This window comes from Staurois parvus, unplaced genomic scaffold, assembly GCF_062004578.1.
Source record: "Staurois parvus isolate SC_StPar_1 unplaced genomic scaffold, SC_StPar_1.0 ptg000282l, whole genome shotgun sequence".
In the NCBI taxonomy this organism is placed as follows: domain Eukaryota; kingdom Metazoa; phylum Chordata; class Amphibia; order Anura; family Ranidae; genus Staurois; species Staurois parvus.
In genome coordinates, this window is record NW_028318078.1 from 15,671,042 (window position 1) to 15,696,720 (window position 25,679).

The window sequence follows — 25,679 nt, forward strand, 5'->3', positions numbered from 1 at the left end:
GACCATTCGGTCACTCGGGCACTGCCCGAGGGCCCTATGGTCAGTTGGGGTCCTATTATTATTATTATACAGTATTTATAAAGCGCCAATAGTTCGCTTAGCGCTGTACATTACAAAGGGGGACAGAACATGTGACAGAACAATAACAATACAATACAAAACATGAGGGGATTGAGGGCCCTGCTCTTTCGAGCTTACAATCTAGGAGGGAGGGGATGGTGGCACAGGAGGAGATAGCTGTGGGGGATAGAGTGGTAGGAAGAGTGGAGGAGGTCGGCAAGTTAGCAGGGGGCGGGGTAGGCTTCCCTGAAGAGATGGGTTTTCAGGGTGCGCCTAAAGGAGAGGAGAGTAGGTGATAATCTGATGGGTTGGGGCAGGGAGTTCCAGAGGATGGGTGACACCCTGGAGAAGTCCTGGAGGCAGGCATGGGAGGAGGAGACCAGGGGACTAGAAAGGCTCCACACATTTCACTCAGTGGCAGTATCTTTATGTCTGTCTGAATAATGTGTCTGCCTGAAACCAGGACACGTTATTCAGACAGGAATGTGGCTCAGAGCGGGGAGTCCGAGATAGGAGCAGATAAGGAGTCGGGAGTGACAGTGAGGAGAGCCAGGGAGGAGACTGCAGCAGCTGAAGCCCCCCGATTCAGGAAGTAGCTCATATTAGGTGAATAGACACTGACTCCTTCACCACTGAGTCTCTCCCTCTCTCTCCCTCTCACTCACTCTCACCCTCCCTCTTTCTCTCTCACCCTCTCTGTCCCCCTTTCTCTCACCCTCTCTCTCCCATCCTCTCTTTCTCGCTCTCTCTCTCTCACCCCCCCCTCTCGCTCTCACCCTCTCTCACCCACATTCTCTCTTTCTCTCACCCTCTCTCTCTGTCACCCTCTCTCTCTCACCCTCCCACACCCTCTCTCTCTCTCTCTCTCTCTCTCTCTCTCGCACCCTCACTATGTCACCCTCTCTTTCTCATCCACCCTCTCTCCCGAACCCCACCCTCTTCTCTCCCTCCTTCCATCTCTCCCTCACACCCTCTCTCTCACCCTCTGTCTCCCCCCTCCCCTCCTTCTCTCTCTCCCTCCCCTCCCTCTCTCTCCCTCCCCTCCCTCTCTCTCACTCCCCTCCTCCCTCTCTCTCAACCCCCCCTCTCTTTCACCCCTGTTTCTCACCCTCTCTCACCCCCTCTTTCTCACTCTCACCCACTCTCTCTCTGATCCCCCCTCTCTCACCCCCTCCCTCTCTCACTCCCCCTCATTCCCCTCTCTCTCTCACCCCCTCCCTCTCTCACCCTCTTTCTCACCCCCCCTCTCTCTACATCTCTCTTTCCCGCCTCTCCCTCTTCTGCCCTCCCCCTCTCTCTCCCTCTCTCTTCCTCCCTCTCTCTCCCTACCCCCCTTCTCACCTTTCTCTTTCTTTCTTTCTTTCTCCCCCCCCTCTCTCTCTTCCCCCCCTCTCTCTTCTCCCTCCCCCCCTCTCTCTTCTCCCTCTCCCCCCCCATTTCTCTCTCTCTTCCCTCTCTTTTCCCTATCTCTCTTCTCTCTCTCTTCTCTCTCTTCCCTCTCTTCCCCCTCTCTTCTCTCTCTTCTGTCTCTTATCTCTTTTCCCTCCTCTCTCTCTCCCCTCTCTCTCTTCCCTCCCTCTCCCTCTCTCACATCCTCTCTCTCTCCCACCCTCCCTCTCCCTCCCACACCCTCTGCCCCCCTTCTTCTCTCACGCCCTCTCTTTCTCTCACCCTCTCTCTCCTTCTCTCACCCTCTCTCTCTCTCTCTCTCTCTCTCTCTCACCCCCTCCCTTTTATCCCCCTCTCTCACTCTCTCACCCCCTCACCCTCTCACCCCCTCCCTCTCCTCCTCTCTCTCTCACCCTGTCCCTCTCTCACCTCCTCCCTCTTTCTCATCTCTGCCCCCCTCTTTCTTTCACCTGCTCTCTCATCCTCTCTCTCTTTCTCACCCACCCTCAACTTCTCTCCTTCTCTACCTCCTTCTCTGTCTCTCTCTCTCTCTCTCTCTCCTGCCCTCCCTCCTTCTCTCTCTCTTCCACCCTCACACCCTAGGCAACACAAAACTTTTGCGCCCCCTCCGCAATGAGAGAGCGAGAGAGTTCAATAAGTGTGTGTATGTATATATGATTCTCTCTCTCCTTTTCTTTTTCTTCTCTCTCTCTTCCCCTCCTCTCTCTCCCTCCCTCCCCTTCTCTCTTTCTCCCTCTCTCTCTCCCTTCTCTCTCTTTCTCCCCCTCTCTCTCACCCCCTCTCTCTTCCCCCCACTCTCTTCCCCCTCTCTCTATCTCTTCCCTCTCTCTCTTCCCTTTCTCTCTTTTTCTCTTCCCTTTCTCTCCCTCTCTCTTCATCCCCCCTCTCTCTTTCCCTCCCCCTCCCCACACTATCTCTCTTCCCCTTTCCCTCCCCCTTCTCTCTCTCTCATTTCTCTCCCCCCTCTCTCATTTCTCTCTCTCTCCTCCTTCTCTCTCCCCCCCTCTCTCTCTTTCCATTCTCTCTCTCTTTCTCCCTCCCTTTCTCTCTCTTCACTCTCTTCCCTCGCCCCCCCTCTTCCTCAGATTGTATGGGACCACCCCGCCCCTCCTCTCCAAGGGCTGCTGATCTCCGGGCAGCAGGAGGGGGGGGGGGGGTGGAGGTGTGTGCAGTCCTATACGATCTGTCAGTGTGCAATGTACTAGATGGATGTCAAGAGGGAGAGCCGACAAAGGACAACACAGCTCACCTCCTCCGGGTTCTTTCATCTCCGACACTTTTCTCCCTTCTCCAGGCTGTCCCCTGGTCCTGGCTTGTCAGATTCTGGAGGGAGAGGTACACAACCGTCGCTCTGCAACTGCCCACCCCCACGCCCCACCATATTGATCTTCCTGCTGTCCACTGCTGCTCAAAAGGTCCCTTCTTCTGGGGGGCGGTGCCGCCCTCATAAAAATTGCCGCCCTAGGCAAACGCATTCTTTGCCTCACAGTAGATACGCTCCTAATCACCCCCTCTCTCTCACCCCCTCTCTCTCATCCCCTCCCTCTCACCATCTCCCTCTCTCTCCCTCTCTCACCCCCCCTCTCTCCCTCTCATCCCCCTCTCTCTCACCCCCCTCTCTCTCACCCACTACCTCTGTCTCTTACCTTCTCTCTTACTCACTCCCTTTCTATCTCACCCTCCCTCTCTCTCTCAACCTCCCCCTTCTCACCTTCCTCTCCCCCCACCTTCTCTTCCCTTCCTACATCTCTCTCCTACTTTTCCATCTCTCTCTCTCTCTCTCTTTCTTCTGTCTCTATCTCACTACCCCCTCTTCCCTCTTAGTTTCTAACAGGAGTTTATGTCATATTACAGTAAAAAATGCACTCAGAAGATTTTCCATGGTCTGTCAGAAAAAAAAGGGTTGTGGGGGGTTGGCACACCTGTTAGGAAAGAGTCTGAGTGGGAGCTGAACAACCACACAAGGCAATTAACCTCTCAGTCATCGAGCATTTTTACTGTACAATGTAACCACCAGGCGTTGCCTACAGCCCCCGAAAGCCACATCCATTTTTGTGCACACTGCACTTCTTTCTGTGCTGTCAGGGCCCAAATTATGATCTTGCACACAGGCCCATTGCTTTCATAAATTGCCCCTGGTTGCGTCATAAAGATGACTGACATGCCATAGCCATCTTAACCACTTGCTGACCTCAGATAGCCGAATGACAGCTTTACTGCGGCTGGCCAGCTCTGCGAGGGCATCATTTGGCATCCTCCCAGAACGTGATCTCCTTCCCCCCCTTCCCGACGATCTTCGTGATTGCTGTGTCCTACGGACACAGCTGATCGTGTGCTATGGTAAAAGGCCAATCACAGCAGCCTTTTACCACGTGATCAGCCGTGTCCAATGACACACTGATCATCGGGAAATGCAATTGCCGGTTATCGGCTGTACTTTCGTCTGTAGAGGGATTGGCACCGATCATCAGGACATGGATGATCAGTGTCCTGATGATTGATGCCCAGCAGTGCCGCCCACAAGTGCCCAGCAGTGCCTCCCACAAGTGCCCAGCAGTGCCACCCACCTGTGCCCACCAGTGGCACCCACCAGTGCCACCCAGCAGTGCCGCCAGTCAGTGCCGCCTATCAGTGCCCATCAGTGCTGCCTATCAGTGCCACCTCATCAGTACTGCCTATCAATGCTGCCTATCAGTGCCCATCAGTGCAGCCTCATCAATGCACATCAGTGAAGGAGAAAAATTACTTGTTTGCAAAAATTTATAACAGAAACAAAGAAAAACTTTTTTATTTTTCAGATTTTGTGCTCTTTTTTTTTTTTGTTTATAGCGCAAAAAATAAAATACCCAGCGGCGAGTAAATACCACCGAAAAGAAAGCTCTATTTGTGTGAAAAAATGGTAAAAATTTCATATGGTGAAAGCTGAAAATTGGCCTGGTAAGGAAGGGGGTATAAGTGCCCGGTAGGCAAGTGGTTAAACCTGAAAGTGCCCAGCGGCTTCTACAGAAAGAAGCCAGGAACTTCCTTGCAGGCTATGCTGTGGTAGATATTTAAATACCCCCCTATGCAGCTGAGCTGCAATATGTTGTGGGGCATTGTGTGGATGTGGCTTGAGTGTGGGCAGGCACACAGAAGGCCCCATTATCTCCTATTGCCCAGGGGCCCCATGAGTTGTCAGTCCGCACCTGGGCATGTGTTAGTCAAACTGTACATAACTTTGCAACTGCTAAGTGTATTCAAGTGAATTATACAGTACCTTCATTTTCTCTAGATAAATTGGGCCTTCATTTAGTGGCAACTTTTAATGATTTCTCCCCTTTTTTATTATCAAAGTAAAATTGTCTGAAAATTTATTAAACTTTAGCTGTTTATTTCTTGCCATTAGCATGACCCAAGACTAAAATAAACCCAAGATAAATCCTATTTCCGATGATACTACATACTAATATACTGTGTATATAATTGGTTGCTTGTACTCGTAGTAGGGACAAGAATCAATAGTGCATGTTTTGTTTTTTTTTTTACTAAATATTGTCATTTAGAGACAATAGAAAGACAGACAATGAGCCTTGAAAGAAAAAAAAGGCATAAAAATTTACAAAATACAGGATGGATAATCGAACTAAGAAAGGAGGGACCTAAGATCTTCAAGTAAAAATGCCAATGTACAACATACAAGCAGGAAAGTGGATTGCATTCGATGCTGTGTAAGCTCTCTCATAAGCAACATCAAAGAAAATCTACAAAACTTACTTATAGGTATCAAAGATAGCATGTTAGAGTGCACCATTATGTGCTTAGTAGGTAGACATCATTTTTTTTCTTTTTTTTTTTTAAACATTCACAAACACTAAGGCTAACTTCACACCTTCTCTAATAAATACTGTATCGCTGTGTGGGATGACGTTCCTTCCTGCTATGCCCCGTGTGGCGTTTTGTCTGCCTGACGTTCTCAAGAGGGGCCTCACCTGTGATAGGTAGTCATATAAATCTGGTGAGTGTTCTGTGTTTGTGGTGGAGGATTTTGGGAACACTATGGCACTGATTGTTGGAAATGGAGCACTTTTTTGAGCACGGACACTTTAATAAGTTTGAAGGCATTGTGCCTTATACAGTGAATAATTGGAAGCACGTGGATACTTTATATGCACAGAGAGACTTTATTAAAGCGCAAAGGACAGTTTATTGAATCATGTTTAATTTTTTAGTATATTAGCATTGCAGAGAATATGCTTGTTTATTACACGTTTAAACAAAAACTAATAGTGCTGTATGAAAGATAGTGTATATACAGTTGTGACCAAAATTATTCAACCCCCAATGCTGTAAAGGGGTTTAGGGACTATAGTGTACATTTGGAATTGTATTCAGAATCAAATCCTACAAGGACGTTGTAACTACCCAAATGCAACTAAAATGACATCAATTGTTTATGTAATACAGTAGTAAATGGTTCTTATGTGGTTTCTTCATTGCCACAATTATTCAACCCCTTAAAGACTACCACTCTGAAGAACAGAGGTTCATACAGGTGCTTTCCATCAGGTATTGAAAACACCTGTGGATGTCACCGAGCAGCAATCAAGCATAATAAGCACCAATTAGGCAGCTTTAAAATGACTGTGATACTCAGCTCCTTCTAGACATTTACTGGTGTGGTTACAAACATGGTGAAGGCAAGAGAATGGTCCAGGAAGACAAGAGAAGAGGCGATTTCTCTTCACAGGAAGGGCAATGGCTATAAGAAGATTGCAAAGATGTTAAACATACCAAGAGACACCTTAGGAAGCATCATTCGCAAATTCAAGGCAAAGGGCACTGTTGAAACGCTACCTGGTCGTGGCAGAAAGAAGATGCTGACTTCGACTGCTGTGCGCTACCTGAAGCGTAGAGTGGAGAGAAGTCCCCGTGTGACTGCTGAGGAACTGAGAAAAGATTTGTCAGATGTGGGTACAGAAGTTTCAGCCCAGACAATAAGACGCACACTGCGTAATGAAGGCCTCCGTGCCAGAACTCCCAGGCGTACCCCCTTGCTGTCTCCAAAGAATAAGAAGAGTCGACTGCAGTATGCCAAAAGCCATGTGGACAAACCACAAAAGTTGTGGGATAGTGTTCTGTGGACTGATGAAACAAAATTAGAACTGTTTGGGCCCATGGATCAACGCTATGTTTGGAGGAGGAAGAACAAGGCCTATGATGAAAAGAACACCTTGCCTACTGTGAAGCATGGTGGAGGGTCAATCATGCTTTGGGGCTGTTTTGCTTCTGCAGGTACAGGGAAGCTTCAGCGTGTGCAAGGTACCATGAATTCTCTTCAGTACCAGGAGATATTGGATGGAAACGTGATGCAGTCCGTCACACACCTGAGGCTTGGGAGACGTTGGACCTTTCAACAGGACAATGATCCCAAGCATACCTCCAAGTCCACTAGAGCATGGTTGCAGAGGAAAGGCTGGAACATTTTGGAGTGGCCATCGCAGTCACCAGACTTAAATCCGATTGAGAACCTCTGGTGGGACTTAAAGAAAGCAGTTGCAGTGCGCAAGCCTAAGAATGTGACTGAACTGGAGGCCTTTGCCCATGAAGAATGGGCGAAGATACCCGTAGATCGCTGCAAGACACTTGTGTCAAGCTATGCTTCACGTTTAAAAGCTGTTATAACTGTAAAAGGATGCTGTACTAAGTACTAAGATTGAATGTCACTTGGGGGTTGAATAAAACTGATAATGCTGTGAGCACAGAAAAGACATTTGTGGTTATTTCATTATAACTGTTATGTTATATTTGTCTGACCTACAAGTGCCTCTTTAATGTAAATGTAAGCAAGATGACTGAATGATCAAAAGCAATGTCAAACTGGCCAAAACACTCAATTTCAGTGGGGGTTGAATAATTTTGGTCACAACTGTATAAGGGCTGATACGATTAGTATAGCACTTGGTACAGCAGGTGTGGTGAATTAAGGGGTCACATCCAAAGCGCTGGTTCACATTATTTAAATTAGTTAGGTTTTGGGTGGAATTTCACTTTGATGCTATGCAATCACTTTTTCGCACCACCTTATCCCATTTGTCTTGCTTTTTATACCATTATTCCGCACAGACTATTGCCATATTTCTACCGCCTCATTCCGAATGCTATGCTGTAAGTTCCCTACTCCACAACACCTCTTTCTTAGTTTTATTATGTTAAGTTAGTAAGATAGCTGTTTTAACCACTTGACCTCCAGAGGATTTACCCCCCTTAATGACCAGGCCTCTTTTTGCTACTCGGCGCTGCACTAATTCAACTGATAATTGTGCGGTCATGCACTGCTGCACCCAAACTAAATTTATGTCCTTTTTTTCACACAGAGCTTTCTTTCGGTGGTATTTGATCACCTGTGCGCTTTTTATTTTTCACGCAATAAACAAAAAATGCCAAAAATTTTGAAGAAAAACAATATTTTTTACTTTCAGGTATAAAAAATATATAGTAAACTCAAAGTTGGTTATAAATTTAGGCCAAAATGTATTCTGCTACATGTTTTTGGTAAAAAAATCACAATAAGTGTATATTGATTGCTTTGTGTGAAAGTTATAGCGTCTACAAACTATGGTATAGATACTGCAATTTACGCCATTTTTTTGCTATACAGCGCTGCGCTAGTTTAACGGACAATTGCGTGGTCATGCAATACGGTACATAAATGAAATTTACATCCTTTTTTTTCCCACAAATTGAGCTTTCTTTCGGTGGTATTTGATCGCCTGTGCGGTTTTTATTTTTTGCGCTATAAAAAAAAAGTATGACAATTTTGAGGAAAAAAAACAATATTTTGGACTTTTTGCTATAAAACATGTCCAGTAAAAAAAAAATTTAAAAATCAGATTTAGTCATAAATTTCTGCCAAAATGCATTCTGCGACATGTCTTTTCTTAAAAAAAAACCCAATACGTGTAAATTAATTGGTTTACGTGAAAGTTATAGCGTTTACAAATGGCGGGAAAGATACTGGGATTTTTAGTTTTTTTTTTTATACTAATAATGGCGGCGATCAGCGACTTATGGCGGCAATCAGTGACTTATGGCGGCGATCAGCGACTTATGGCGGGACTGCGGCGGACATTCTGACATTGGGGGGTACTGATTTGGGGTCACTGATATCCCCAGTGACACCAATACAGTGATCAGTGCAAAAAAAAACACTGACACTGTACTAATGGCACTGGGGAGGAAGGGGTTAAGTTTATTATTCAGGGAAAGGGTTAACTGTGTGAGGGGAGTGGTTTACTAGGGGGCGGGGGTGTGTACTGCAGGGAACACCGCTGATCTGGAGAGAGAAACTCTTCTGTCCCGATCAGTGTGTCCTGGAGCTGTCAGGGAACTGACAGAAAGCACAGCTACTGCAGCTGTGCTCTCTGTCAGCGATTGCCGCTGATCGCCGGGACATAGCCGGTAACGACCGGCTGTGACCCGGCGACTGACATCCGCAGCTGTGATCGGCGGGACAGGTAGGGTGGCGGCGCGCCTCGCGTGCGCCCCCTACCTGTTTTCAAAACACACGTTTTAAATTGTGCTTTTGCCTAGCCGTGCCGCCCTGCCGCCGTATTTATACAGTGGCTGGGCGGCATGTGGTTAAAGGGTAAATGTACTCATAAACAATGTACACTTATCTTTTTTCTCTAGCCCCTTAGCTGAATAATTCCTACTGTCCACCTCCACACAGCTGTACCTACTTCAGTATCTCTGCCTCATCCTCTTCAGTTGTTTGTCACTAGCTGTTGTAATTAGGGTGTGGTACAGTGGTATTTAGCTTTAGATTAGCTGTAGCCATTCACAGATCACTTGTATTCAGAGCTGTCATGAACTTGAAATGGAGCTCCACCCAAAAGGGGAAAGTTCCACTTTAACCCCTTTATGCCAATGTAACACAAATATGTGGCCTCGCAGAACTGGACTTTTTTCCGCATATTTGCGTACCTGTTTTTCTGCTGGGAGCGCGCCACACAGCGCGCTTCCAGCACAAAGACTGGGTGTCACTGAGAGCCCCGGGTCCCGTTCTAACGATTGGGACCCGGGACTCCTGATTCCAGGTCACATGATCACTGTAATAGCCTCTGATTGGCTATCGTGATCAGTCACTGTACAGCCCGGCCCCCTTGTTTTTTTTCTCTATGAATGGAGGAGAGAGATACATTGTATTTTTCTAACTCCTGGCATAGAGGGGGAAAAAATGTTTGTTAAAAAATAAATAAATATTAAAAAATAAAGTAGAAAAAAAAATAGGGGTAGTGTTTGGGTCAGGGTCAAAGGTCAGGGTCAAAGGTCAGGATTAAAAAAAATTTGGTATCAGTGTCAGTTAGTGTCAGTGTGTTTTAGGTAACAAAAAACAAAATGCGCACTATTGTTTCTGGGCTGTACTCCGGGTACAAACAACAAATAACATACACATATACGGTTGTCAAGAGCTGGAAAATGTATTTTGGGTTGTTCTTTGATGGTAGGTTATGGTAGTAACAAGAAACGCTAAATTTAAAAAAAGTTTTTTTCTTTACTATTTTGGGCCAGTTTTCCTTTGATAATAAAAAAAAATCAGGAGCTATCCATTACTATTTACCACCAAATGAAAGCCCAATTTGTCCTGAAAAAACCAAGGTATAATTCACCTGGAAGTACAAAGTTGTGATGATATGTTCAGTTTTACATGTCAACGTTGCAAAATTGTGCTTAGGCATTTAGATTTGTTTTACCCTTCGGCATGATGGGGTTAGGGACTCTTCCCCCATGAAGAATTGGCACCTTTGGAGAGGATGGGTACCAGATTTTGATAGGTATCTGCTCCCAATTCCGCTCCGACTGCTTAGTTATCCCTTCTGTGCAATCTTCTGGGAAAAGTGACATGTGAAGTGGGTACCCTGCTGTGAAGTTACGTTAGGGTGCCAGCACAGGGGACAGAAGACAGCAGGTGAACCTGGCTGGGATGAGCACACCGCTGGATCGTGGAACATGTGAGTGACTGTTTTTTAAAAGTCAGCAGCTACAGTTTTTGTAGCTGCTAACTTTTATTTTTTTCACAGTAGACTGGAGCTCTGCTTTAACCCATTCATGACAGTTCAAACATTGCTGGTTCAACAATCTTCATTGTACCAGCCAGGGCTGGATTTAACGTAAGGGCTATTGTAGCTGTAGCTCCAGGCCCCTACCTTAATATAAGCCCAGCCGACTCAAAAAGAACAGCCCACGGGTAATTTGTACCTCCTGCACCCTGTCTTGCTTCTCTCTATCACTATAGCTGATAATCCCTAGCCACCATCTCTAAAACCGGAGCACTGCTCCTAGAATTGCAGATAGGTGGATATTCCTTGCTGCTTCCTGATTCGCTAAGAGTCCTTTGGGGCTCTGCTGTAGTTCTAAAGGTGGTGGGCAAGGTTTGTCGGCTACAGTGAGAGAAGCTGGACAGGGCTCTGTAGGGAGAAAGTAGGCACTGATGAGGCGCAGGGTGGATGGAAGTTAGGCGCTAATGGGGTGCAGGGTGGGTAGAAGTTAGGCCCTATTTGCTCAATTAAGCCATGCTTGTCCCACCAGCTTTCATTGTAGCTGGCAAACTCTGCCCACCTTCCTTAGTAGCTGAATGCTGTACCTGGGAGAGGGCGAGGATTCCATTTTGCAGCCTTCTGATAGGCTATCTCTGGCTGGCAATGGTGAAGAGGCTGTACCAGAGTATCTGGCTCCACCACTAGGTGTGTTGTGTGGTTGGGGATGTGTTGAGTAGTGAAGGTGATGGATGAAGGTAATACAGGGCTGACCATTTGTCAGCAGAAGCTCCTAATAGAAGACATACTGTACATACATACCACTTCACCCCCCCCTCTCAACAGACGCCCACCATAGAAGACATACTGACCACCCCCCTCCCTCTCACCCCCCCCCCTCTCTATCCCCTCTCTCTGACACCCCACCCTCTCAACAAAAGTCCACGGTAGAAGACATTCTGACCACCCAACTCTTTCTCACACCCCCCCCATCTCTCACTCTTCCCTTCCCTCTCTCCCTCCCTTCCATTTTCTCATCCCCCCACTATCTCACCCCCTCCCTCTCCCCCCTGTCTCTCTGCCCCTCTCTCTCTCCCCACTCTCTCTCCCCACTCTCTCTCTCACCCCCCCATCTTCCCTTCCCTCTCTCTGTGCCCTCCACTGCTCTCATCCCCCCCCACCCCCCTCTCTCACCCCCCACCATCATTTTATTTATTTCCATAAAAAGACCCAGCAAAATCCTCTGCACCAGATCCATGATGCTCTTCATCTGGCCCTGGTACCAGCAATCACAGTTTAAAAAAAATCCCTGATCACCCCTCTGAGAATAGTACAATGTTACTATTTTTTTAAAAAAATAGAAAAAAATTTTTTTATTCAATATGTTAAATATATTTGTTTATATTTTTAAACATTATTTACATTTTTTTTTCATGATATGCTGTCACCAGTGTCCCTGATCACTGCCACTGTACTGCGTTAATGACAGTATGTAAAAAAAAAAATTGTGAAAAAAATACAAATTTTATTTAATTTCTTCATTTCCCCAAAAATTGTGACAAAAAATTACAACTTCAAAAAAATTGCTATGTCTCTTACTAAATATCTCAGAATATCTACTTTCCAAAAAGGGGTAATTTGGGTATATGTGTACTGTCCTGACATTTTAAGAGCCTCAAGAAATTAGATCAGCTGTCAGTACATCAGAATTGATGAATTTTCAAATATATGTCCCATAGTTTGTGGACACTATAACTTTCGGTAAAATCTTCCAGAGCTGAAGTGGTTAAAGAAATCTACTGTGCTGACCAGAACTAGTTCTTGAGGGAGTCTATTCCAAATTTTGATTTACTGAGATGAAGACTTCATATAGGTGGAGGTTAATTCTTCTTTTCTCCAGATGCAAAGAGTACTTCCTTGTCCTTTGTAATGACCTTAAAGTGAGAAACTCTACACTGAATTCACTATATGGACCATTTAAACCCTTATCGCTTCTTCTCAAGAGAGAATACATTTAGTTTAGCCAGTCTTTCCATACAAGCAAGGTCCTTCATGCATCTTATCAGTTTGGTTGCCCTTCTGTGCACTTTTTCCAGTTCCCCATTATCCTTTTTGTGAACTGGTGCCCAAACTTGAATGCATATTCCAGATGAGGGCTCAGTGATGCTTTTTACAGGAGCAAAATTATTTTTCTTTCTTCGGAGTCTATTTATCACAGGGAAGTATTTTGCTTGCTCTGGAAACTGAAGCTTGGCTTTGCATGCTATTATTAAGTCTATGATCTACCAGAACACCCAAATCATTCTCTATCATTGACTTATCCAGTTGTACCCCTAGAATGTATAATGCATGCATGTTTTTAACCCTCAGTTGCATAATTTTACATTTATCATTAAACCTTATTTACGGCATTGCCCAATTAACCTCTTCCCTACCGCCCTATAGCAGAACTACTGCTACAGGGCAGCAGGGCTGTGCATATATATATATATATGTGATTTTTCATTTCCGGGTATTATTATTATTATACAGGATTTATATAGCGCCAACAGTTTGCTCAGCGCTTTACAATATAATGGGAGACAATACAGCAACAATACAGTTCAATACAAGAGGGATTTGAGGGCCCTGCTCCTTGGAGCTTACAATCTAGGAGGGAGGGGCTAGTGGTACAAAAGGTAGTAACTGTGGGGGATGGACTGGTTGGAAGAGTAGAAGATTCCATTATTAACTGAGGGCAGGATAGGCTTCCCTGAAGAGATAGGTTTTCAGAGATCGCCTAAAAGTGAGTAGAGTAGGCGATAGTATGATAAATTGGGGTAGAGAGTTCCAGAGGATGGGGGAAGCTCTGGAGAAGTCCTGGAGACGAGCATGGGAGGAGGAGACAAGGGAGCTAGAGAGTAGGAGGTCTTGCGAGGAGCAGAGAGTACGGTTTGGGTGATATTTAGAGACAAGATCGGTGATGTAATTTGGGGCAGAGTTATAAATGGCTTTATACGTTATTGTTAGTGTTTTGAATTTTATCCGTTGGCCAACGGGAAGCCAGTGGAGGGATTGGCAGATACAGACCGGTTAGTAAGATGGATGAGTCTGGCAGCAGCATTCATGATAGACTGAAGAGGGGATAGGCTGCAATGAGGTAGGCCAATGAGGAGGGAGTTACAATAGTGAAGGCGAGATATAACAAGGGAGTGAATAAGTTGCTTAGTGGTTTCCGAGGTTAAGAACGGGCGTATCTTGGAGATGTTGCGGAGGTGAAGTCTACACGATTTGGACAGTGATTGGATTTGGGGCTGAAAGGACAGATGGGAGTCTAGGATTACACCTAGTACGCTGGCATGAGGGGAAGGACTGATGATTGTGTTATTGATCTTGATGGAGAAGTCAGGGGAGGGGGCATGGGCTAGAGGAAATACTAAGAGCTCAGTTTTGGAAAGATTGAGTTTGAGGAAGTGGAGTGACATCCATGCCGATATGTCACTTAGTAGGGTAGTAATGCGAGTGGAGACTGAAGGGGTGAGGTGAGGGGTAGAAAGATAGATTTGTGTGTCATCAGCATAGAGATGGTACTTAAAGCCGTGGGAGTTTATCAAGTGACCAAGGGAGGAGGTGTAGATGGAAAAGCGAAGGGGTCCAAGGACAGAACCTTGAGGAACCCCTACAGAAAGAGGGAGTGAAGAGGAGGAGGCAGCGTTATAGGTAACGCTGAAGGAGCGCTGTAATAGGTAGGAGGAGAACCAGGAGAGAGCAGAGTCTCTGAGGCCAAGAGAGTGGAGTTTTTTGAGGAGGAGGGGATGGTCAACCATATCAAAAGCTGCGGAGAGGTCAAGTAGTAAGAGTACGGAGTAGTGGCCATTGGTTTTAGCAGTTTGTAGATCATTAGTGAGTTTTAGTAGGGCAGTTTCAGTGGAGTGTAGAGAGCGAAAGCCAGACTGTAAAGGGTCAAGAAGGTTGTTGTCGGTGAGGTGGGAGCTCAGGCGATTGTAGACTAAGCGTTCTAGGAGTTTAGAGGTAAATGGCAGTTGTTCAGGTTGGTGGGGTCCAGGGAGGGCTTTTTAAGTATGGGAGTGATGTGCACATGCTTTAGAGGGAAGGGGAAGGCACCAGTAGAGAGGGAAAGATTGAAGATGTGAGTGAGGGAGCATAGGATGGAAGAAGAGGGTGACCGTAGTAGTTGTGAGGGGACAGGATCCAGGGGGCAGGTAGTGAGATGGGCTTCTGAGAAAACCTTAGTGACCTCTTCGGTAGTAGCGAGGTCAAAAGAGGAAAGTGTTGAGGGAGGTTTAGTATAAGGTATGCTAAGTGGGATGAATGTCTGTGCAGTGGCGATGCCCCCACAAATTGCGTCAATCTTGTTTTTGAAATGATTTGCAATCTCGTGAGCAGTAAGTGAGGTACTGGGTGGAGGTGGAGAAAGTAGAGAGTTAAACGTAGAGAAGAGACGACGAGGACTGGATGAGAAGGTATTAATAGGAGTTACAAAGTAGGCTTGTTTGGCAGTATGAAGGGAGGAATTGTATGTTAAGAAAGCAGATTTATATCGGGTGAATGCTTGGTGGGATTTGGTTTTACGCCACAATCGCTCCAGCGCACGACTATGTCGTTTAAGATTTCTGGTGTCGTCAGTCTGCCAAGGTTGTAACGGTCGGGGCCTAATGCTTCGTGTTGTTAGAGGAGCAAGTAAGTCTAATGCGGATGAAAGCGAACTGTTATACACAGCAGTGGCCAAGGCATGACAGGGGAGAGATTCTGTCATAGAGTTGGTCAGTTGCAGAGTGGAAAGGAGCAGGGTTCAAGTTGTGAAGGTTTCTGCGGGTAATTCTTTGCTGCTTGGAGGGATAGGTGTTTGAAGACGAGGAGACTGTGAAGGTGATGAGATTGTGATCAGAGAGAGGAAAGGGGGTGTTTGTGAGGTTGTAGGGAGTGCAAAGATGGGAGAAAACAAGGTCTAATGTATTCCCATCAGAGTGAGTGGAGGACTGTATACACTGTGCTAATGCAAAAGATGAGGTTATGTTGAAGAGTTGGGATGTAGCCGGGTTGTTGACATTAATAGGGATGTTAAAATTTCCGAGAATGATAGTGGGTAGTTCCGAGGAGAGAAAGTAGGGTAGCCAGGCGGAGAAATCATCAAAAAAAGGGACACGGGCCCAGGAGGCCGATAGATCACTGAAATCCTCAGAGAAATGGGAGAAAACAGCTGGATGCAGTGAGTCTCAAAAGAAGAGAAGGATAGAGAGGGAGGGTTAGGGAGGACTTGAAAGGTGCTCAGTGGGGATAGAAGCAAACCAACCCCACCACCTTTCTGACCACTGGGTCTGGGTGAGTGGGTCCAAATGAGGCCTCCATAGGAAAGTGCTGCAGGGGAAGCAGAATCTGCTGCTTGGAACCAGGTTTCTGTAATTGCTAGTAGGTTAAGGGAGCGGGAGACAAAAAGGTCATGGACAGAGGTAAGCTTATTACAGACAGAGCGGGCATTCCAGAGCGCACATGAAAAAGGGAGGGTGGTTTTTGGGAGCACGGGGGCTGATATTAAATTGAGGGGATTGCGGCTATTCCCGGAAGAAAGAGAATGACTGGTGTGGGGGTGAAATAGTGGAGGACCAGGGTTTGGGGAGATATCCCCAGAGGTTAGGAGAAGAAGAAGGGTGAGGAAAGTAACATGGGAGGGGGATGTACACGAGCGCACATGCCTTCCAGTCCTGGTGTTTGGGTCAGCAGGAGAGTGAAGTATCAGCAGGAGGTGATGAGAGCAGTAGTAGGGAGATGGTAGCAGTGAGGGTGAGATGTACAAGTTTTGGTGTGGACCAAAAGGAAAAAAGAAGTGAGATTTTTAGAATGCAGAAAAGTAATATGAAAAGGAGGAGTAGTGGGGGCATATTAAAAGGTACACAGAGTGGGACTCAGACTTGTAAGAGATGTTTCCCATGGTGTTTGCTTGCAGTCCGTCCAGCATGCAGTAGAATTTCTTGTTGTTGTATCTTCCTGCTGCTTGAGTTCTCCTGTTTTAGTTCAACTGCTGTGTTTAACTGCTTCTTCGCACTCCATCAACGCAGCAATCACGCAAAAGCTGCACCCCAGCTGTGACTGCCCCCCCCCATCAGTGATCTCCCCCTGTAAGGGACCGCCCGGCGGTACCACTAGCACTCCACTGGTCAGACGTCCCCAGTGCACGGAATCTAAGCCCCAGAGTACTTGTTCACCAGGGCCCCTGATGGTGGGGATGGACTTGGAGTACCCTGAGACCAGGTCGTGGCTACTGAGTACACCTGTCAGTGGTAGCAGTATTTGCCAGGGGCTCCCACAGGGAAGAGCCTGATATGAGGAGGTCGGGTGACCCCGTTGGGATGGATGGATGGCTGAGCAAGTGCGAGGTCAGACAGGCTGGGTCGGTAACTGTGGGGACGGTGCGGTACAAAGCAGCGGGCAGAGAGTAGTCGGGTCACACGCCTGGTTAGCAACAGAAGGTCAGATCTAATAGGGGGCATCCAGGAGAGAGGTCAGGCAAAGCAAGGGTCTGGGCAGGAGAATACAACAAGGTCAGGTACAATCCGGGTCAGCAACTCACAATACACAGGTTCGCAGATACAGAATACAGGGAAAGACCGTAAGGCACTGAATGACAGCCCAGAGCCGTTTAAATATCGCGCCCTGCGCTATCATTGGTGCCAAGCACGCGCCCGCGGCCTCTACTGCGCATGTGTAGACTCGAATGCCGCGGCTGGCCAGAACCTAGTGCCCGCGTCCCTGCACAGGGCGGCGCACTGCGCCTGCGCCGGGACCAGCGCCGCGGCGATCCCCGACACCCCCCATAAGCTGGTCTAAATTTATAGGGAGATGGTCAAATGAGCACTCTTCTCCGCCCCAATTAGAAACTGATAAGGATCACATGAATAGTGGGGGATGTTTCTCAAGCACAAAGCAGAAACAGACTACAGTCATAAAACGTGTGCAGCTAGAGGTGAGAACTGGTCAACATATACAAAAATATAAATACACTATTTATTCTGAATTTAACAGGAGTCAATGTGTTTTTCTAGTTAAGAGTGGAGATAGGAGATAAGTGCATTTACCCAGAGAAAGCAGGGTAGGGGGTGTGCGCCGCCATTGGCGGCTACAGTTGTTGATTACCGGGTCCCGGCCGGAGATTCCTCACCGGCACCAGGCGATTGCCGAGAATCACTGACAGGGAAGAGATCATTATGTAAACAATACAGATCTCTCCCCTGTCAGTACCAACATGCTGCTTTGTATTGCTCTGCATAGCAGAGCAATACAATGCAGCATGTTTACACAGTAAAACACACACAGCACAGTTAGTAAAACATACAGTTAACCCTTTGATTGCCCCAAATGTTACCCCCTCCTGCCCAGTGTCATTAGTACAGTGTCAATGCTTTTTATTAGCACTGATCACTGTACTAGTGTCAGTGGCAGTTAGTTCCTCCTAGTGTCAGAATGACTGCCGCAGTCCTGCTATTAGTTGCTGATCGCCACCATTACTAGTATAACAAAAAAAAAAACATTCCAGTATATATGCTGCCATTTGTAGACGCTATAACTTTCATGTAAACCAATTAATTTACAAGTATTGGGATTTTTTTTAGTAAAGACGTAGTAGAATACATGTTAGCCTAAATTTATGGCGAAATTTGATTTGATTTTTTTTTTATTTTTTTACTGGATGATTCATAGCCAAAAGTCAAAAATACTGTTTTTTTTTTAAATTGTCTGCATTTTTTTGTTTATAGCGCAAAAAATAACTGAACTGCAATTCAAATTATAACATTTGTATTGTGTTTTTTTTTCTGGATTTTTGGTTGATATTCTGTCTTTATCATTTGAAATACACCTATGATAAAAATTATAGACCCTTAATTTTTTTGTAAGTGGGCTAACTTACAAAATCTGCAGGGGATCAAATAATTATTTTCCCCACTGTATATGCGGCCCCACGGAAAAAAGACTCACTTGCGTGCGGCCGCATATATGCGTACATCAGTGGGAAGGCGTGAGGTGCAACGTTTTATTTTTTGTTGCCATCACTTCTGCAAGAGGAGCTTCTGAATTGGAGGCCTTAACCTCTAAAAAAAACTTTTCTTTTTCTACACAGAGACAAGGATGTTTTGAGGCCCAGAAACTCTCTCTCCAAGATGTTTTTTTTTTTTCTTTTCACCTAACATCTTTGTGCAGCTCCTAAGCATTCTAAAGAGATTTCCCTCCATTGTCTCGATGTCCTGTGCACTGTTCCAAGTTTATCCCTCAGCTACAGCTTTTTCATCGGTCCGACTTTCTCTTTGTTGTCCCTGAAGGTCCTCATAAAGAATAGCCTGTCTCTTGTTCCACTTACAGTAGGTAGATTCATCATGCTGTCTTTGGCTGTAAGGTTCTTCAAATGGTGATGTAGGCTCCCTTGTTAATCTTTTTTTTCTTCTGGACCTTTTAGCCTTTCATTTGCTGCTGGCCACCCTTCAGTTTGACTGCTTTTGGATGTCCAGATGTTTCAAAATACTATCCTGTATTCTGTAATGCATGACATAGGAAATATGATTTGTGTTCTAACTGAAAATTTTCAGGACACAAGTCCTTCCCCTCCATTCCTATGATTCACTGCTATCATTGCTTGCTACTAAACTGAGGCATACTGGGAGTGGGAGAGATTATATTGGGCTGTCCTTACAACTTTGCTTTGCCAGTGTCCAGTTCTGATTCCTGTAATGTACTGCTGTTGTGCTTTTGGTTTGATATTATTTATGTAACCGAATATCTGCCTATTTCTTTTAGTAACTGCACAACTTTCTGGACAAAATGGATATTCTGGAGGAAAGGTGATATTTGTGGATACAGAAAACACATTGTATCCTTTTTTAGCAAGAACATTACGTTTAGGAAATACAATGTGTTTGTGTGCGCACATGCATGATAGTTTACACAATTCAGCTATATCAAGTTATGGAAGGAGGATGACATTTGATGAGTGACAAAGCTTGGAGAGATTGGATAGAGATTTTGTGGATATGCAACGAAAGCTAATGAGTGACAAATTTTGGGCAAGGATGAGTGAGAAAAATAAGAGATGTGCAAATGGTGCTTGAATGAGGGATGAAGTAGATTTTTGATGAGGACAAACTATAAGTGACTAAAACATTGAAGTGGAATGCAGAAGACATCTGATGAGTTGCAGGTACTTGGAAAAGGTGGTAGGATAATATCAGAGGGTTGACTGAAGTCTGGTTTCTTGCAAAATTGTGTTCTTAGGAAACAAATGAGTGGAACTAATAGTATGAGCTAAGCAAACATTGGTGGAGATTTACTAAACCTGGAGGATGCAAAATCTGGTGCAGTTCCGCATAGAAACCAATCAGGTTCTAAATTCAGCCAAACCAAAACCTGGAAGCAGATTGGTCTCTATGTAGAACTGCACCAGATTTTGCACCCTACAGTTTTAGTAAATAACCCCCCTTGAGAATTACTATTTTCCCACTGTTATTGTACTTTTACTCAAGTTTACACCACAAATTCATTAAAAGTTTCAGTTATTCATTTCCCCCCCCCAAAATAGCATATGCATATCATTAAGGAAACCACCTATCTTCTGTGGGCAATCCCTTATTAAATCTTATCACTGTCTTAAGTTACATGGTTTAGTCTGTATAATAAATATTTATATAAATATATATTTTAATATCTGGTAAAAAAAATATTGCATTGTAAGCAGTTGTAAACTTAGCCACCGGCCTTAGCAGACTTTTAAGAAATTATTGATGACTTAAAGCAGTTGTCCAGTCTCCTCTGAAAAAAATAAGCCAGCAGCTACAAAAACTGTACCTGCTGAGTTTTAAAAAACAGCCACTCACCTGTCCAACAATCCAGCGGGGTTCACCGGCTGTCCTTTGTCCCTGGCACCGGCATTTCACGGCTTCACAGCCGTGTGCCCATGGCGTATGCGCGAGCAGTGCTGTGCATTGTGAATGGTCCTGCAGACTTCTGGGTCCAATGTCTCAGAAGACGGGGGGGGGGGGGTGAGAACTGCTTACTGTACACAATATTGCCAAAAGTATTGGGACTCCCGCCTTACTCGGAAATGAACTTTAATTAGGTGTACACCGAAATGAAAATTCTGGTGCTGAAAATTAAAACGAAAATTCAGGATGCACGTGGACGAAAACCAATGGACACTGACACTGGCATTGGGCTGGTGTAGTGATCTGTCAACGGTCATGTCCCGTGGACACAGCCAGTGACAGATCCTGCCAAAGAGTTTCCGCTCGGTCATCATTGTACATTAGGCCGAGTGGGAAGAAGTTAAAGGGTGCCAGGTGTGCAGGCTGTACATGGGATGGGTGTCAGGTGTGCAGGCTGTGCATGGGATGGGTGTCATGTGTGCAGGCTGTGCATGGGATGGGTGTCAGGTACGCAGACTGTGCATGGGATGGGTGTCATGACCCCCCTGACACCCATTTTATGCATAGCCTACGGCCCCTGACACCCATTTTAAGTATAGCCTACGGCCCCTGAAACCAGTTCCATGCAGTCTGCTCCCCTCACCGTGTTAGTAAACTTAAAAGAAGCCTAGCTCAGTCCATCAAGTGGCACGGCCACTAACACTGGACATGCACCAAGGCATCACTGCGCAGCCGCACCTCCCTCCTGTAGGAGAAGGGGTCAACGCAACCCACATCTCTTCCCTGTCAGAATGGAGCATGGCGGAACCAAGATGCAGCAGCACTCTCTCAATCTCCTCTCCTCTACTGCACTAGCCAAAGGACATTTTTGGCACCTGTATAGGTTGTTTTTTTTTTTTTTTTTAAATATCGGCAAAATGCCAATAGGGCTTATTTCGGCAACCAAAATTTCTGTGCATCCCTAACTTTATTTGCATCCCAGTTTTAGTCCGTAGGGTTCAATATTGAGTTGGCCCACCCTTTGCAGCTATAATAGCATCAACTCTTCTGGGAAGGCTGTCCACAAGGTTTAGGAGTGTGTCTATGGGAATGTTTGACCATTCTTCCAGAAGCGCTTTTGTGAGGTCTGGCACTGATGTCGGACGAGAAGGCCTGGCTCAGTCTCCGCTCTAATTCATCCCAAAGGTGTTCTGTAGGGTTGAGGTCAGGACTCTGTGCAGCCTAGTCAAGTTCCCCCACCCCAAATCTGCTCATCCATGTTTTTATTGCTTTGTGCACTGGTGCACAGTCATGTTGGAACAGGAAGGGACCATCCCGAAACTGTCCCCACAAAGTTGGGAGCATGAAATTGTCCAAAATGTCTTGGTATGCTGAAACCTTAAGAGTTTCCTTCACTGGAACTAAGGGGCTAAGCCCGGCCCCTGAAAAACAACTCCACACCATAATCCCCCTTCACAAAACTTTATACTTGGCACAGTGCAGTCAGGTAAATATTGTTCTCCTGGCAACCGCCAAACCCAGACACGTCTATTGGATTGCCAGACAGAGAAGCATGATTGGTCACTCCAGAGAACACGTCTCCACCGATCTAGAGTCCAGTGGCAGCGTGCTTTACACCACTGAATCGAATGCTTTGCATTGTACTTAGTGATGAAAGGTTTGGATGCAGCTGCTTGGTCGTGGAAACCCATTCCATGAAATTCTACGCACTGTTGTTGTGCTAATTTGAAGGCCACATGAAGTTTGAAGGTTTTTTAGTGACTCTGCAAACAATTGGCAACTTCTGCGCACTGTCCACTTCATCATGCCCTCACCCTGGTCTGCCATTTTATGTGGCCTACCACTTCATGGCTGACTTGCTGTTGTTCCCAGTTGCTTCCACTTTGTTATAATACCACTAACAGTTGACCGTGGAATATTTAGTAGCAAGGAAATTTCACAGATGAACTTATTGCACAGGTGGCAACCTATCACGGTACCACACTTGAATTCATGGAGCGACCCATTCTTTCACAAATGTTTGTAGAAGTAGTCTGCATGTCTACGTGCTTGATGTTTTACACCTGTGGCCATAGAGGTGATTGGAACACCAGAATACAATGGTTTGGGGGGGTGTCCCAATATGTTTGGCAATATAGTGTATATGTGAACCCTTACCTTATAAAACAACCCATTCAGCTTAAAATAGAAATGGAAGTCACAAAATTTGTGTATACATATAAAAACATCATAAATATTTTCCCCCTTATTTATAAGTGATCACATATCCTCCATACTCTGCTGCATAAGGAGCTTAGAGAGGTGGAGGTGGAGAAACAGCAGTACACTGAACTATCCAGTGAATGGCTGGGGGGGGGGGGGTAGGCATGTCAGCAGATGTTTGATCATTGGAGGAGAGCACCTTGAGTTCTCAGCACAGCCCAAAACCTGACCATGCTGAGCTTTCATGTCTAGTGTGGTTAGTTTTTAATAGGAAAGCAGGGGGATTGACAGAAACACCAGGTATTTCACAAAAAGGTATCTATAAAAAGAGAACAGGATACTTTTTCATACAAGTACATGGTACAGTAAGCACATATCAGGAATATGAAATGTTGGGTTTATATATTCTTTAATGGTATATCTAGGTAGCAACACAGTTGAGATTAATTGTTAGCGTTTACATACACTTTAATTCTTAAGTGACATATTTATGTCTGTATTGGTGCCTAGTGTGGCTCACTCCCTACCACTATACTTTTCCCCTCATTTTGTAAAAGCTAAAGCCATATAGTATTATTATTTTATTATTATACACTCACCGGCCACTTTATTAGGTACACCTGTTCAGTTGCTCAGTAACACAAAGTACTAATCAGCCAATCACATGGCAGCAACTCAATGCATTTAGGCATCTAGACGTGGTGAAGACGACTTGCTGAAGCTCAAACAGAGCTTCAGAATGGGGTAGAAAGGGGATTTAAAGCGGAGCTCCACCCAAAAGGGGAAGTTCCGCTTTCATGCTAAATGTTTATATATTTTTTAGTCTGGCTCCAATTGGATCCTTGCCGTAGTGATCACTTCAATGCTCCGGTCTCCGGTTTAATGGCCGCCAGGGTCTTTTAGGAGGACAGATTTATATAGGGTGAAGTCCTGCAAGGATTTGGTTTTATGCCACAGTTGTTCAAGAACACGACAATGTCTCTTTCTGGTGTTGTAAATTTGCCAGGGTTGTAATGGTTGGGGCCTGATTCTTCATGTAGTTAGAGAAGCAAGTACGTCCAGTGAGTATGAGAGTGAACTGTTGCAGACAGAGGTGGCCAGGTTAGGACACGAAAGGGGAGAGATTTGGTCATAGAGGTGGTCAGTAGCTGAATAGAGAAGTGAAGGGTTAAAGTGGTGAAGATTTCTACAAGTAACCGTTTGCTGTTTGGAGGGGTAGGTGGTTGGAGACAAGGATACTGTGAGAGTGATGAAGTTGTGATCAGAGAAGAAAGGGGGTGTTGGCAGTGTTGCAAGAAGTGCAGACATGGGGGAATACAAGGTCAAGGTATTACCATTGGAGCGAGTGGAAGTGTGTGTCCATTGTGTTAGGTCAATAGATGAAGTTAAGTTGAGAATTTGAGCAGTAGCCTGGCTGTTAACATTAGCAGGGATGTTAACCATTAGCCGCCCGGCCAATGGCCATTTGGCGGCTTGAAAAGCGCTGCAGCTTTCCGGGTGCACGCCATTTGGCGTGCTCCCGCACATGCGCGGTTTGCGCGGTTGCAGAGCGACGCAGCAGTGCGATCTGTCACCGCCCGTGCACCTCGGACACGGTCGATGACAGATCCGAGTACCGGCTCCCGTTGCTGGTACCATGTGACCTGCTGTGACCAATCACAGCAGGTCACATGACAGTTGTATGCAATGGATGGCTTCATTCATGATGCCATCCATTGTATACTAGTGCCTTTCTGTGAATGGTCACAGCTAATCACATGCACATGTCATGTGATTAGCTGTGACCAAATCACAGCTAAGCACAAAAAAAAAAAAAAAAAAAAGCTGAATGAATCGATTTCATTCAGGTAAATGCTTGCTTATAGCAAAGTAATTCTTTGCTATAAGCAGATTGTGTAAAAAAAAAAAAAAAAAAATACTGATCACTTCCCCAAAGTAGTACAGTGTTACTATGGTAACATTGTACTATTTTGGTCATAGTAAAATATGAAAAAAAACTTAAAAAAAATGTAATAAAAAATTAAATATAATAAAAAAAAAAAAAAAAAAAAAAAAAAATATATATATTTTTTTTCATACTGTCACCAGTCAGTGTCGCTGTTCACCGCCATGCCAGTTATATGATGACGCTGTACTGCACTGGTGACAGTATGTAAAAAAAATAAATAGTGAAAATAATTTTTTTAATTTTTTAATTTTCCGAAAAATTATGACAAAAAAATACAACTTCAAAAAACTTGCCATGCCTCTTATGAAGTACGTCGGACTGTCTACTCTGCAAAAAGGGGTCATTTGGGGGATATCTGTACTGTTCTGACATTCTTGGACCTCAAGATATTAGATTGGCTGTCAGTACTTCAGGATTGATCAATATTATTATTATTATTATTATTATTACTACGAGTTTATATAGCGCCAAAGGGTTTGCTCAGCGCTGTACAATAGGGGGGACAATACATGGCACAGTACAACAACAACAAACAATGTACGAGGGGTAAGAGGGCCCTACTCTTACGAGCTTACAATCTAGGAGGGAGGGGGTAAAAGGTACAGTAGGAAGTGGCTGAGGGGGATGAAGTGGTGGGAGGAATGAGGGAGGATGGCCGTTAGGTGAGGGTGGGGTAGGCTTCCCTGAAGAGATGGGTTTTGAGGGAGCGCCTGAATGTGAATAGGGAAGGCGACAGTCTGATGGATTGGGGCAGTGAGTTCCAGAGGATGGGGGAGGACCTGGAGAAGTCCTGCAGTCGTGCATGGGAGGAGGAGACCAGGGAGCAGGATAGAAGGAGGTCCTGTGAGGAGCGAAGGGTACGGGTAGGGTGGTACTTGGTGATAAGGTTGGTGAGGTAGTCAGGGGCAGTGTTGTGAACGGCTTTGTAGGTCAGGGTTAGGAGTTTAAATTTGATGCGTTGGGCAATCGGGAGCCAGTGGAGGGAGAGGCAGAGGGGGGTGGCAGAGGTGGAGCGGGTGGTGAGGTGGATGAGTCTGGCAGCTGAGTTCAGGATGGTCTGGAGCGGGGAGAGCCTGCACTTGGGTAGGCCAGTGAGGAGGGAGTTGCAGTAGTCAAGGCGTGAGATGATGAGGGAGTGTA

At 45.4% G+C, this 25,679-nt stretch overlaps 1 protein-coding gene across 1 annotated transcript in view; it reads left to right on the top strand.

The window, feature by feature from the left end:
• Positions 1-25,679, top strand: part of DMC1 (DNA meiotic recombinase 1) — a 205,709-nt gene that overhangs the window by 50,477 nt on the left and 129,553 nt on the right. Inside the window, exon 6 of the mRNA XM_089681997.1 lies at positions 19,269-19,341. Within this exon, the coding sequence (XP_089538123.1) occupies positions 19,269-19,341 (73 nt within the window). The remainder of the gene's footprint in view (positions 1-19,268; positions 19,342-25,679) is intronic.